Source organism: Anabas testudineus, chromosome 23 (assembly GCF_900324465.2).
Source record: "Anabas testudineus chromosome 23, fAnaTes1.2, whole genome shotgun sequence".
In the NCBI taxonomy this organism is placed as follows: domain Eukaryota; kingdom Metazoa; phylum Chordata; class Actinopteri; order Anabantiformes; family Anabantidae; genus Anabas; species Anabas testudineus.
The window spans coordinates 2,254,775-2,269,941 of NC_046631.1; the positions used below are offsets into that span (position 1 = coordinate 2,254,775).

Below are 15,167 nucleotides of genomic sequence, written 5' to 3' on the forward strand. Positions count from 1 at the left end.
CCTTGCAGTTGATTCTTGTGGTGAATTCCACGCGGGAACATCCTGTATGACTCCCTAAGATAAAGGTCTCACAAAGGACAATGGCAAACTTCACAAGAATCCCTTTAAGTTATAACAATGGCAGTTTCACAAGAGTCAAATGTAAAAGGAGAACTCTCTCTCAGATTATTTGTGGGAGCATTGTAACAGTCATTTTAAGGGAAATACAATTTAAAGCCTAAACCTAAAATGTCAGCCAGCACAACATTTAATTTAGAAAGATATCTGCGATTTCCAGATCACCTATGTCCAAGTGAACAATTATGCCAGATGTAATAATAATAATACTAATACTACTACTACTACTACTACTACTACTACTACTACTACTACTACTAATAATAATAATAATAATAATAATAATAATAATAATACATCCAGATGTTTATTGTGTACACATGGATTTGACAACAGGTCCGTCTTGCTAATTTTGAAGAAGTCAGACAGCAATGCTGCACCCTGTAGATTCTCTCAGTCTTGAGATAAGGAAGCAGCCTCCGTCTCTCATTTGCCTCTGACGCTGATACACTGACTCTTTACTTTCCTTATGGACATTCACCATAAGCTTGAACTGGACACACACTGCACTTCAACAACGCGTCCTGGAAGCAAACAGCATAATTTTTGGAGGTGAGTCCTGTGGATTTGACCTGTTCTGCAGTTTAACGTCAACTCCAAACTTATATATATGTATAATAATTAATTGTTGCGCAAAAAGTGCACAGGAATAATAAGACTAGGGGCTTAATGCAAAGTGTTTGTGCATGTGTGCCATCCTCCACTAGTGCCTTTCTATTTACAGTTTGTGGTTTTTGCAGTAGACCGAACAGTGCGGGAGTGGTGGCAGTTTGCATGGAGAGATCCACAGTTTACTGTGAGACTGGAGAGAGTTGATATAGTGCTGAAAACAGTGATAATACACTGCTGCTCTGATAAAGCTGACATGAGCACATTGTTCAACACTGATCTACTTTTATTGACTTTAAAATTAGAGTAGGAGGCTTGAAACATGGAATTTAACTGACTTCACTGTGTTAGATGAAGCATGAGGTTGAGGTTGAATAGCAGCACAGCAACAAGTCAGTGAGTGAAAGTCAGTCAACAGTTTGCTGATGAATGTATGAAGATTTAGCATGCTATGTAAACGTCTGTATATGTGCAGTAATATGTATTGGAAACTAGTTAATGTAGAAAGGAGAAGTAAATGAAGATTAAAGGCAGCAAGGGTGTGGTAGTGTAAAGACAAAGATATTAAAAGCAAGAAATGTGTGATGTTACTACTCCACTACATCATATGCTATACACAATAAAATGAAAGAATATTCATCATTTTATTTTGTATGGACAATTAGACAATATAATAGTTTTCAATCCAGTGATATCGTGACATGTAGGCAAAAAAAAAAAAAAAAAGGGTTAGAAAAAAGGGTTACCTTGTCAGGAAGGATGTGGGATGGAAAATCATCAACCAACACAAAGAAGTGAGAGAGAGGACACTAAGAAAATGTGACAACACTAATGCTACAAGAATAAAGAGTAGAAAAGGTCGTTTCTTCCCTTCATTAGACCCCATTCCCTAAAATGTATATTGTTTATGATTATGACATAATTTTCTGGGGGTCTGATAAATTGTGTTTTGTACACCGAGTAAGCTGACCAAGTGGCTTTTTCAAATTTTTTAAGAAAATAACAACAAAAAAACAAAAAACAAAAACAAAAGATTTTTAATCTTACACAAAGATTACTCGAGTAAATACAAAATGCAGTTTGGGCACTTTGCAGTATAAGATTCAAGACCTTACAAATATAACTGTATACAGAATATTATATATATTATAAAAAAAAACCCAACAACCCCACTTGAGCAGCTCTAGGCCCCCCTTTAAAAAAAAATGTAGTTATCCTTGTTTTTTGGCAAACGAGCTATTGGATTCAAGTCAGCGGTGGTTTCCACCTTGGATCTCTTTTAACGGAGGAAAAGGAAGCCTACAATTCTTTAGATGTTGTTCTGGGTTCTTTTATTACCTCCTGAATGTGTCATCGTTGTGCTCTTGGAGTAATTTTGGTAGGCTGACTACTCCTAGGAAGGTTCACCACTGTTCCACGTTTTACAGTTGCAAGCACTGGCTGGAGGTCATAGTACAGCTGCCGAAGGTGGTTTGACCGTTATCAAAACACCATGAAACCATGAATTCTGCGCTCTCCCAGTAAATTGTAAAGTAAATTGCCCGGCCATCAGTTCATGACTTTGAGCATGAGCTCTCTTGGGTTATGGTCCTTTGCTTTGTCCCTTCTCCCTTTCACCTTCCCCACAGCCACCAGATGTCGCCATTGCCTTACCTTTCCCTTGTCCAACTACTGTACATACCTGGGTGTCATTATTATACACACCTTGACTCTGGTAGATGTGTAGTGGCATCTTCCCAGTGCTCCTTCCCCGATTGTCTTGTGTGCTTCCGGCTTTTTGGTACAACCCTAATTCCTAAAAAGTTGGAGTGATGTGTAAAATACACATTTAAACAGAATGCAAGGATATTTAATTCACAACAAAACAAAGAAAACACATCAAATGGTTCAACTGACAAAACATAAGGTAATTCTGAAATTGATGGCTGCAACACGGCTAAAAAAGAAAAGAAGTCAGTTTGTAAAAAGTAATAAATAAAAAAGAAGAGCTGGAAAAGCAATTAGCAACTAATTAGTTTAACTGGCAATAGGTCAGAAACATTATGAGGTATAATATTATATTATTATATTATAATATATAATATTATAGAGTCAGAGTCTGTCAAAAGTGAAAAAACGGAGGCTAAGCAGTGCATTAATGTCTGTGCTACGGGGAGTGGACGGCTAAGAAGAAGCCACGAATGCCCACAGATAGAGCCACACATGCTCCCATCCAGACATTGTGTTTTTATTTTTCTTTTACCTATTTGAACAAGACAATACAAAACCACAGAGTGCATCTATCACTACAGCTTCACAGGTCTGTTTACTTAACATTGAGATGTCTCTGCCTCTGTCTATTCTCTGTGTGTTTCCACACCTTGCCTTTTGTTGTGACCTTGATCCCGTGAGACCCCATGATGTTATAACTGCATATACTGTCACAATAAAGAAGAAATAAAAGATTATAATATGATAACCATTCGCTTATGCTCTATTTTAACAACCATTTACCATTTACATTCCAGCCATGATGGCCTATATGATGTTTGTGCACGTTTCAGTCGTGCTCCAGGTGTTCTCAAGTTTAGGGACGACTTTCAAATGTAAAACACAAACAAATATATCTGTAAGGAGTTTTACATACTAAAATATACATTTCCAAGTACAAAGTGCATATGTGACCAAACATAACCATTAAAAGTTGCTGCAAAAGCTGATATTTTAACAGAGAAACAATTCTAACAAATAAATACTTTTATTCTAGGCAGATAATTCCCCTGGTTTGTAGTAGTACTGCTGATTTTAAGGAGCTGGGAGCTGCAGTAGCCCTCTCTTTTCTCCCAGATCATAGTAACATGGATGCCTGTTCTCTCTCTCTCTCTCTCTATATCCACACTGGTTAATATCCACACTGACGTTATCACTGTGTCCACAAATCAGTGTGAGGAAGTACCTGATCCACCTGCAAGTGGAGTCAGACACGTTTACCTGGGACTGATCACTGAAGGTGAAGCTTCAACTTTATTTCATATTGATACTAGGAAATAGAAGGCGCTATAATAATAATAATAATTATTATTATTGTTATTATTATTATTATTATTATTATTATTATTATTATTATTATTATTATTATTATTATTATTATTATTATTATTACTGTTTTTAATGCAGGTTAACACATTGCAACATTGTTTTTATGCATAAAAGACTGTCGGGAATTTTATTATCATTTCTAAAATGTTGAGCCATATTTTTAAATGTACATTTAAAGACGTTTTAGGATTAAATAACAATTGAACCGTATGTGATTGCACATTTCTGATCGTGATGAGGAAGCAGCCTCAGTCTCTCCTTTGCCTCTGAGGCTGATTCACTCACTCTTTACTTTCCACTCAGTAGATCTTGGACATCTTCTATGAGCTTGAACTGGACACACACTGCACTTCAACAACGCGTCCTGGAAGCAAACAGCATCTTTTTTTTTTGGAGGTGAATCCTGTGTATTTGACCTGTTCTGCAGTTTAACGTCAACTCCACGCTTAAATATATATATATATATATATATATATAATTATGAACTGTTGCGCAAAAAGGAACCGGCGCTGACTGCGGCGACAAATACTGGTCTGGAAAAAAGAAAAAAGCTTTTCGCCAATGAATAAAAACTAAACTAGAAGAAGTGCACAGGAATAATGAGACTAGGGGCTTAATGCAAAGTGTTTGTGCATGTGTGCAAAGTGTCTTTTTGTTTCCATCCACAGTTTGTGGTCTTTGCAGTAAAGTGAGCAGTTCTTCTATTAACGGCACAGTTTGCTGTGAGACTGGACACAGTTGATAATATAATGCTGCCTCCCTCTGATAAAGCTGATATGAGCACATTGTTCAACACTGATCTGCTTTTAATGGCTTCAAATTCAGAGTAGGAGGCTTAAAACATGGAATTGAACAGACTTCACTGTGTTGGATGAAGCATGAGGTTGAGGGTGAATAGCAGATATTATTGGATTATATTGATTGTATGAAGATTTTAATAACATGCTATGTAAACATCTGTATAGCACTGCAGTGAAGGTTACTGCATGAGAGTAAAGACGACAAAACAGTAAAAGAATAAGATGTGCATGGTCACTAAACTAAATCATCTGCTCAGTGTGTTAATTAAATGTATAATTTAGTTTTGATCACTTGCAATCAAACAACAATATATTCATTTTTAAATCAGTGAAATCGTCTAAAAAATATATTTTTTTAAAAGAACAGAAAAGGACTTTACCTTGTCAAGAATGATGTTGGGTGGGTGAGGAGATAAGGACAGAACTGTGAGCAGAGAGATGGGAAATCATTAACCATTAGAAGACAAAGGAGGGAGAGAGAGAGGACACTAACAAAATGTGACGACACTACTAATAAACTAAAATGCAGTAAAAGTATTAGGTTGCACGTAAAAGTCCTGCATTGACAATGTAGAGTAAAAGTTCCAACGCCCACAGACACAGCAGCCATTCTTGAAACTGCACATATGCACGTACCAACTGTACAACCTGCCCAACCTGACTGATGTGCAGGTTTTGCTCTCTTCACAGATGAGAGCAGGTTTACACTAAACACAGTGACAGGCATGAATAAGTTGGACCTCGTAGCATCATCGAGCAACAATGGTTCGATAGTAGATCAGTCATGGTCTGTGTGTCACACACCAATCTGCAAATTTGATTTATTTAATTTGCTTTTTATGGTGTAGCTCACATGTTATGTCAGAAGTGGTATTGGGGGTCCTGCATGCAAACAAGCAATGTTATACACACATGCTGTGTGGGAATCTATATGTGCACCACGTACAATTCTGTGAAAAAGTATTTCCCCCCCGCCTTTTTTTTTCTTTTGTGGTACTTCTAAATACCACAAAAGCACTCTCCTCTCCAACTTCCTCTCATCATTGTACTCTTCTTTAACATGTTAATGCATAATGGCTGCAACAGTCTTTCTCACATAAATAAGTACGGTGGCCTGTAAGTGCAAAACACAACAACAACAAAAACAAAAAAAACATATCACTTAATACCATGTTCCACAGAGAGTTAGAGGCAGATGGCCACTGGAGTCTGGAGCCAGACGTAACTGAAGATATAGTCATATGTGTTTAAAAAGTTTAAAGTTAATTCAATTTTTAACCAACAGCATGTGTAATGAGCCAGTGTACATCATTCTTCAAATAGCAGAAGACAATTAAGTTAAATACTATTAATCTGAAACAGCAAATATGTACCTTTTGATGGAAATGCATAGCAGCATATGAGAAATGGCTTCATGCACAGTAATAAGAAATCAATCATTCAGTACATACTTCCACAGATCAGAATAGAACACTACATGTGATCCACATACTGAGGTGGATCTGTTGCTCTGATCATGATTTCTTTTAACTCAGTCCAATAACATCAAACTAAACATTAGACATTGCGAGAGACTGTCTGATGTTTGAATCATTTTCTTTGCTCTGGTTTCCAGATAAAATGACAGCTCAAACAGCGAAGGTGGTGCTGTCCCTGGATGCTGAAGCCGCCAGCTCACTCAAAGACGGGGTTCATTTCAAGAAAAGCGCAGAGGACGGTAAATGTTACATCATATATAAGAACGGCAAAAGCCTCAGAGCCTGCAAGAATCAGTGTAAGCATCAAGGGGGGTTGTTCATCAAAGACATTGAGGACCTGGATGGCAGGTGAGAAACAGACCGGGGGATTGATGGATTACAGGAGTCAAAGTTTACATTTAAGCTGACAGGCTGCTCTGTTTTTTACAGGACTGTTAAATGCACTAAACACAACTGGAAATTAAATGTGTCAACAATGAAATACGTGAATCCACCAGACAGCTTCTTACAGGATGAACTCGGTAAGATCTGTACCTCTGCCTTGTATTTAGTTTCAATAACTGTAAGGCGCAGGACGAAACAGCAACTCAAAGAGGCAATTCACCAGCTTTACTCATGAATATCAGTTAACACATCCTGGTTGTATGACGTCTTTTGTCTTGGAGGAGAAAAACACATTCTGGTCAGATGATTTCATCCTGGGCTTTATATTCATCTAGAGTTTTATTAGGTTTTTACTACAGTCTTTTATTGATGATGGGGTCAGACCTCGGGGTACTGTCCTCTCTAGCACATGCCAAACATTTTCATTGTGGTTAAGGCCTGGACTGCCACATGTTGTGTGTAAATTATGATTAAAGTTTCTTGAATCACTTTCCCACAATTTGATACTGATATATAATAATATAATAGTGCCTTTTTTTGGCCAGGCAGTGTATTGAAAGACAATGGGCTTTAAAGAAATGAATGCATGAATGTAAGGTCCCCACTGCTAAGCTTCCAAAAAACTGATTTTAGTGGTGTCACGGCAATTAAAAAAAAACTACTGGCAGAGAATGACTCGTCTTTGTGAGGCTTATTATAATTCTTCAGAAACAGGCTCAGCGTTACAGAGCAGTGCAGATGTATTTTCGATTTGAAGTAACGCTATACTCTCTGTGGTGATGTAAACTTTGAGGGAGAAATGTCCTTCCTTTCCTTTTGGCACAGGGTTCTTTCCATTGGTCAGTCTAACACAGGGAGGACAGTAACACAAGAAGGGGAACAAATGCTGGCCACAGACCCGCAGTTCACACTATTTCTCTCCTGTGTGTTGTGCTGCTGGCAGCAGGAGAAAGGAGAGAATTCCCCACAACTCTGCAGGGAAGATAAATGGACTTGCTGCAGTGCTGTACAGATACCGCTCTGTTCCAACAGCACAATTCTTCAGCTTTACACAAAGTTTGACTGAGTAACCTTGAAAAGGTCGCCATTGAATTCTTGAGAAGTTTACCAGGGCTCAGCGGCTCCAGCTATGAAGTCACTAATTAGCGTGATCATTCTCATGGCCTTTCTAACTTACATGCACCAAAACAGCATTTTATTAATAATCTTTTTAAGCCCATATTCACACATTATGCGCATGCTACAATCTAAATTAGTTCATTCTGTGGCTTGTGTTGTGTGCACAACGGATGTGTGGAGTTTAACTGAAGGCCAAACTGAACACTTGTGCAGAAATGTTGACAATAGGGCTACAACACTCTCTCACTTTAAGTTGACCTTCATAGAACAAAATGACTAAAAATGACTAAGGGTGTAACTGTAAAAATATAGTCTAACAGTATTTAATGGAAAGATTAGGGGATGGGAGAAAAACTGTAAGGCAACAGGTTTATTTTAGCAGTTCATTTACAGAGTCAGTAGGTGCTCCAGGATTCCAGATGTCTGCAAACACTCAATTGAATGTTGGATATAGCCAGGTTTGTGTAAATACATGATTTGTTAAAACCGGGAAGGAGGACAAAGGGCCATTGTTCTTCTGCTTTAAAAATTGAAATCCAGTCTCCGAGGCCAAAGTGATGTCAAGACCAATAAGCTTTTATTTATTTTTTTATTTTTTTATTGGACATTCTCAACAGATTGTGCATTCTTGTGTTCTGCTGCTCATGTACAGTATGTTATGTCATATGCACAGAGGTGGAGATCTTGGATAATGGTGGCTTTCAGTTGGTTGAGTTAAACCCTGTTGACCCGTGGTTGACTGACCCCCGAGAGCCTCTGGAGCTCCAGGAAGGAGAAGTGAAAGTTTGTACCCTGTTTTGTTCACAGCCTACACTGAAAATGGAAATAACATAACCAAGCGAAAGCACATTGGCACAAAATTCAGACTGGGACAAAGTTTAAATTCATACTTTTTTTGGATTCAATCTTGTCTTTATGATGTTTTACCATGACAGAATGATTATCAGGGTAGTAAACAGGAATCTGTCACCTTTGTGAAATTCCCTCCTAGGTGACGTACTTAACCCACGCCTGCATGGAGCTGCAGCTCGGTGAGCTGAGGTTCATGTTTGACCCGTGGTTAAAGGGTCCCGCATTCGCCAGAGGCTGGTGGCTTCTCCATGAGCCTCCAGCAGACTCCCTGGACAGACTATGTGCAGCAGATCTCATCTACATCAGCCACATGCACTCTGACCATCTCAGGTAAATGTTGCGAGAGTTGTAGCCGCCTTGACAAAGCTAAATAGTTAACACTAACATTTTTTAACACACATTTGCAAAGAATTTGCAAATTTCATCAAGACCCAGAAACGCTGCCCCCTCAAAAGCCTCCATCCTTGATAGGGCTGAGTGCAGGTGCGCTAGTGCACATGGCATGGCTAACTTGTACATCCGAGAAGGCACCATTACTTCCTCCTAACGAGATGACAGATGATGTCCTGAGGCATCTCCTGCCAGGTCTGGTCCAGGACAGTCTAAGGTGCAACGTGGCAATGTTGGATGGACTGAAACATAACGTCCCAGACGTATTCTATTGGATTTAGGTCAGGCAAGCATGAGGGCCAGTTAATGGTATCAGTTCCTTGATGTAACACAGCGATGAACATGCACTCAAATAATAAAAAAAAAATCTTAGGGCATCCAATTCCAAAAGGAGCATATATTTATTAAATAAACAATCTCAGTTTCATCTTGTGATGTGTTTTCATATGCGGTGGAGTTTCCAACACAATAGATTCAAACAAGGAGTCACTTTTGTGTATTCTCTTATTTACACCTATTAGCAGGCTTTCCCATGATCATCTCAGAGAAAACGTTATCTCAGACACTCATTGTTTTTTTTTTTTTACTCATTGTTATCTTTGGATAAAAGAACTTTTTTTCTGTAACATTCTGCGACTGGGATTGAGTTACGTGTGATTAATCCCGCGACACAGAAGCAAGCAGTCGAAAAAGAGAAACAGAGACTGAAGAAAAAGTCCCACCTTTCATCAGTGTAAATTAATCATAGGCGTGCATTTTTCGGTCAAATATAGGTATTAAATCATTTGCAAAACGTTTATTTTGTGTCTAGCTACATTGGATACATGTTTGGAAACAAGGCTGTATTTTAGATGCACAGCATTCATCAATTTAACATCTGATGCATTTACTATTTCTCTTAATTGTACCTGTTTTATATTGTTTCCAGTTACCCCACACTGAAGGTCTTGTCAGAAAGGAGGCCAGATGTCCCCATTTATGTTGGTGATACATCAAGACCAGTATTTTGGTTGGTAATGTTATGGAAATTAGTTCATTATTATATGTTTTATTTTTAAACAGACATTTTTTAGTAACCATTATTTTGGTGTCTGTCTTCATGCAACAGGTATTTAGAGCAAAGCCAAGTTAAGCTGACCAACATCAATGTCGTTCCTTTCGGTGTGTGGCAAAACGTAAGTCACAGTGACACAAATGGTAATGTTAGAGTAACATTTTTAAAAAGATGATGTAATAATAGACCCGCCATCCCTTCCACCTCTCCATCAGATTGATGAACACCTGAGATTCATGATCCTGATGGATGGTGTACATCCTGAAATGGACACCTGCATCATTGTTGAGTATAAAGGTGCATCATTTATATCTTTTAAATATCTCCACTAGAGTGACAGAGTGTGAAAAATACTTGGATTGTTGGCACTGTGCTTGTTTGGGTTGTTGAAGTTGTCTTGAATGCAGGCCACAAGATCCTGAACACTGTCGACTGCACCAGACCGAACGGGGGCAGGCTACCAGAGAAAGTGGACTTGATGATGAGTGACTTTGCCGGGGGAGCATCTGGATTCCCCATGACCTTCTACGGAGGGAAATACACAGGTAAACCATCAACAAAAATAAAATGTTTCTTCTCGCTGGACAATAAAGTAAGTAAGTAAATCTACTCCTGAACTGCCTTTTGGAGTGGCCCAGTCGGAACTCAGATCTTCTTAAGAATATGTCTGAAGCAATTCTGTGAGAAGGAATGGTCCAGAGATCCTCCTAAATGCTGTGCAAGTCGAATCCATGACAACAGGAAGCACTTGCTTGAGGATATCGCTGCAAAATGTGTTCTAACCATTTAGTAAAACACTTTCTGACGATGTTCCACCATCACTCTATACTCTGTTTAATAGATGTGTTCAACAGAGACACGAAACATCATGAGAACACCCAGTAAACATATAGAATGATGTGCGTGTTTTAATACCTGGTTGGGTGTGTTCAACAAAGGCACGAACAATCATGACTGTGTTTTATTGTTTGTTGATATTTGCGACTTTGGAGAAACTGGTAACAGAAAATAATTCACTTCCTTTTCCCTTGCAAGTTTTCGGAATAGATGACACTGCTGACATGAAGACGAATGTGTTTTTCTGTACCCAGATTCATGGAAGGAGCAGTTTATCAGGAATGAAAGGAAAAAGCTGCTGAATTATAAAGCGCTGCTGGTGAAATCCCTGCAGCCGAGGATCTACTGCCCATTCGCTGGCTACTTCGTAGAGGCTCATCCATCCGACAGGTAGAGTATGTCCAGGTTGATGTATGGGCTGTGCAATGTCGGTGGTTGAAAAAATTACAGCCAGGGAACTGGGTTTGAATTGTCTTTATGTTTCCATGGCATCACGTCAAAGAGCTGATGTCTTTAGCTCTATCTTAGACTTGATATATTCATCTTGGCAAGTGAATCTAATCTAAACAAGACTTCACTTTATCCTTGTGTCCTTCTTAAATAGTGTCTGTCTGTGTCTCTACTCTCTGTGTATGTGTGAAGATACATTAAGGAGACAAATGTTAAAAACAGCCCAGAGAACCTCAATGCCCTCATCACAAAACATGCACCAGACATCAAGACGTGGACGCCCAAGCCAGGCGCTGTGCTGGATCTCGGCCTCGCTCTGAGGGACCCCATGAGCAGGTTGACAACGCCTCAAAAACTGCGTGTGTGTGTGTGTGTGTGTGTGTGTGTGTGCATCTGTATGTGTGTGTACAGTATTTATCCAATGACTAAATCAACATAATCTGTCAGAGCGCTCAGTGTGGCTGGTTGTAATAACACCGCACTATCATCTCTCTCTGAAATACTGAGTGAGACAGATAATCAGACAGGTCACAGCAGGGCTAAACCATTGTATTTACAAATGGATGTGAATGTAAAAGTGAGCTCACCTGGATTGCTTTAGAATAATTTCTTAGAGCAGGGAAACCATGTGCACGCGCAGCTGCAGCATGTACACAATGCTGAAGTTTGATATCCATGATATCACGGATATTGTCGCACTTTCAACTTTTAATTGTAACTATCTGAAATCAAGGAAACTGTAAACGGCTTATGTGCCACGTGACAACAGAAAGCTTAATAAAACAGCAACTGGAGGATGAGGATGATGACAACCAAAACTACATAAAACATCTACGTTGTAATACAAAGAATATGTCCTTTAAACTGCACCAAACGTGTAAGCTTCATCATATTTGTATGTTAAAATCTCCTTTACTACACTACCAAACCTAGTGAAGCCATCATCAATCCCCCAGCCAGTGCACAAATCTCCAAGGACAGCTGGGATTTCGACTTGTATGTGGATGAGCTGAACAGTGCCATCAGCAGTGAGATATTTAAGCATCAGAGCTGGATCCAGTTTTATTACACCTGGGCAGGCTTTAAACACTACAACCTTGTTGTGCGGGTAAATATACTTGACATTAAGGATTCTCTGTGTTCTCTGGCAGCATCTATCGTGGACACTTGTCGCTCTTTCTTTGCATGCTTAGTTCAGTTCTAGCCAGTGACCTGTTATAGACCCTATTCCTTTATTCCCACAGATGGTTCCCCGATGTAAAATATAGCAAGGCTAAGACACTGGAGCCATGTTAAAGGTCACAGTGCTGACCTGAGCATATGAGGATACTCATAATTACACTGCTATAAATGCTCATGCTGTTCATTTTAAAAGCTAGGGGGTCTCCTCTGTTTCCTTCTCTGCCTTTCTACTTTGGGTGAGCTTTCACAGCTGCTTTCACTCAAAAGCACCAGTCTAATGGCTTGGCTGAAAATATAACCTACTGGCTGACCCTTTCTTCTTTTCGACTGCTGACTTGTTGTTAGATTAAATGCAAATGTTCCAACATGTGTTTTTTGAAGATGATTGAGTCAGATGACAACTTTGAACCCCTCACCGACGGCTATGACTACTTGGTGGACTTTCTGGATCTGTCGTTCCCTCCCACGAGACCTGACAGAGAACACTCCTATGTCGAAGTGAGTCACACTGACTGTAGAGCACAAACAAAAATTATCTTATTCAGAACGAGAGTTTTCAACAGTAAGTACATTTTTACCCTCGTTCACTAGTTTACACTTCTTTATAATAACGATCCATTTAAGTCCAGTTTCTCCGTTTCCTCCTTCGAGATTAAAAACAGGATTGGGGTGATGAGACACGTGGTGCTGCACGGCTGCCTCTGGGATGATCTGTACATCGGCTTCCAGAACCGCATAAGCCGAGACCCTGACGTCTACCACCACAAGTAAACGCGCTTTACCTCATGTGTCAAAGCGTCATTTGAAATCAATCAATTTAAAAATCCACCAGACATTTTCTACTGATAGGGAATCATGTTCTAATGACTTCCAGGATGCCACAACACTGCATCTTTGGGCGGTGACCATAAGCCATATTTAACTGTAACTAAGGGAAGAAGTGTTAACAGTAGTTCCTTTTGTTACCCTGACAGCTCTAATATTTAAGTTCTTGTCTAACGAAACTCGCCTACTTCTTTAAACATATGCAGACTCTTCTGTTTGCTTAACAGTGTCATCTGTTTCATCTCACTGTTTACTGAGATCTGTCAGTGTGAGTTCAGTGCTTGACTTCAACTGCAATTATAATGAACAAAATGCTTACTGTAGTTTTACTTTATTATTTTTATTATTATCATAACCTTGACCACCTCTTGACCTCCAGGTTCTGGAACCACTTCCAGACAGAGTTACCACTTCGTGGACCCGACTGGGACCAGTTCCTGCAGCAGGTGAACCCCACACCTCAGCGTTAAATGCTACAAAACGAGCCAACGCAATGGAGCTTTTGGGGAATGTCCATTTGAATTACTGGTTCATGAAGATCTGCTAACCATTCTGCTGTAGGTCATTAGCACCAAGCAACTACATGATAATTAGTACTGTATTTGTAAATTGCACATTTTTTATTTTTCAGGATCTTTCAGGGATTTCTTTTTGAATATTTTATGAAAATTGTGATAATTTTATAGTAGTTTTATAGTAACCTAACTTTCTTCAACTTTTGTTCTGTGTCATGCCATCATCATCTGTCAGCATCTTTCTATGCACGCCACCTTTATTTTGTTTGATTCTACACCTTAGTGTGTAATACAGCAGGTGTTCTTAATATGAGCATTTATTATTCATCCATCCATCTGTTCTTTTAACCACTTTTCCTATTAGAGGTTGCTGGAAAATAACCCAGCTATCATTGGGTTAGGCAGGTCACACCCTGAACAAAGCACTAAGTAATCTCTCAGGGATGTGCAACTCCACTATCACTTCTTACTCATAGTAGGTGCAAAGTTCAGTTAATCTTAGCATCTAAGAAGAAACTATTCTTCTATATTTTGATGTATATACAGTACGTCAGTGGCACAGAAGTGGCACAGAAGGCATTGAATCCAAGATCCAACAACAGCAGAAAGCCTACTGTACCTCCTTGTACCTCAAGTTATACATTTACAGCTATTTAGTTTTTCTAATTGATCCTTTTAAGCAAGACAGAGGAGCTCCAATGGGACGCCCATTCACACCATCATTCACTGTTAATTTGTTGAAAGACATCTTTATAAGACAATGTATTGTTTTGAAAGATATGTTTGGATGATTGATCTACTGTATTTACCCATCAAGAGGCTCCTCTGATGGTTTTCATAAAAAGGGGGGAATGTAAGGGGTGATGTGTTAAGTCAGACGTACTGCACTTTCGTGTCCTAAACTAATTGTTTTCTGTATTGTTATTAAGACTTCATGTATTCCAGGTACACAAGTGCTTCCTTTGCTCTGAGTTTTGTTTCAGGAGAAAGACACATGAATGCCCTTGAGTGAGGGGGCAGCAAGTAAAAGAGTCAAACAGTTTTCACAGTTAAATTAAATGTTGAGGCACTTGTATTGTATTTTACTTGAGTATTTTGTTGGTTTTAGTTTGACAGTTCATCTGTGGCGTCAGTTTAATAAAGGGAGTTCTAGTGTCATCGTTCTCATGACCCTGTGAATCATTTCTTAACCATCTGTACTCCCTGATCATCTATTGTTATGCAAAGTCTGGTCTGAGGACCAGGTTCGGGAACCACTGCTATGACGTCTGTGATGGTAAATGTTACAGCCACAGGGGGGCGTTAGAGAACAATAGAATGGAGGGAGGAACTAGATTTGAGCATGTGATGAATCCACAGTGTTGTATGACTGGACTGAACATGAATAAAATAAAACTATAAAATACATATATCCAAATACATTCAATCTTGCAGTTTGACTCTTGACACACGTTAATTCCTAGTCCGATCATCCAAT

General features: G+C 39.1%; 1 protein-coding gene across 5 annotated transcripts; it reads left to right on the top strand.

The window, feature by feature from the left end:
- Positions 1 to 488: 488 nt before the first annotated feature.
- Positions 489 to 15,097, top strand: cmah (cytidine monophospho-N-acetylneuraminic acid hydroxylase). 5 transcript variants are annotated; one of them, XM_026364474.1, is made up of 17 exons: positions 490 to 669; positions 3,649 to 3,715; positions 4,108 to 4,200; positions 6,220 to 6,430; positions 6,512 to 6,603; positions 8,259 to 8,368; positions 8,577 to 8,767; positions 9,756 to 9,836; positions 9,936 to 10,002; positions 10,097 to 10,178; positions 10,289 to 10,426; positions 10,973 to 11,108; positions 11,361 to 11,504; positions 12,102 to 12,276; positions 12,732 to 12,848; positions 13,002 to 13,117; positions 13,555 to 15,097. In XM_026364474.1, exons 4-17 carry the CDS (start codon positions 6,225 to 6,227, stop codon positions 13,643 to 13,645), a joined length of 1,746 nt encoding a protein of 581 aa, XP_026220259.1. In that variant the 5' UTR covers positions 490 to 669; positions 3,649 to 3,715; positions 4,108 to 4,200; positions 6,220 to 6,224; the 3' UTR covers positions 13,646 to 15,097. The 5 variants fall into 5 exon arrangements, with proteins under 5 accessions (XP_026220261.1, XP_026220262.1, XP_026220259.1 ...); XM_026364473.1 differs by having other exon boundaries at positions 4,111 to 4,200; XM_026364476.1 differs by lacking the exon at positions 4,108 to 4,200 and having other exon boundaries at positions 489 to 669.
- Positions 15,098 to 15,167: the final 70 nt, after the last annotated feature.

Excerpts from the sequence above, each read along its gene's own strand:
- cmah (XM_026364476.1), top strand. The coding sequence starts at position 6,225 with ATGACAGCTCAAACAGCGAAGGTGGTGCTGTCCCTGGATGCTGAAGCC. Across the intron at positions 11,505-12,101 it reads CTGAGGGACCCCATGAGCAG|TGAAGCCATCATCAATCCCC; the intron begins GTTGACAACGCC and ends TACCAAACCTAG. Across the intron at positions 12,277-12,731 it reads ACTACAACCTTGTTGTGCGG|ATGATTGAGTCAGATGACAA; the intron begins GTAAATATACTT and ends TGTTTTTTGAAG.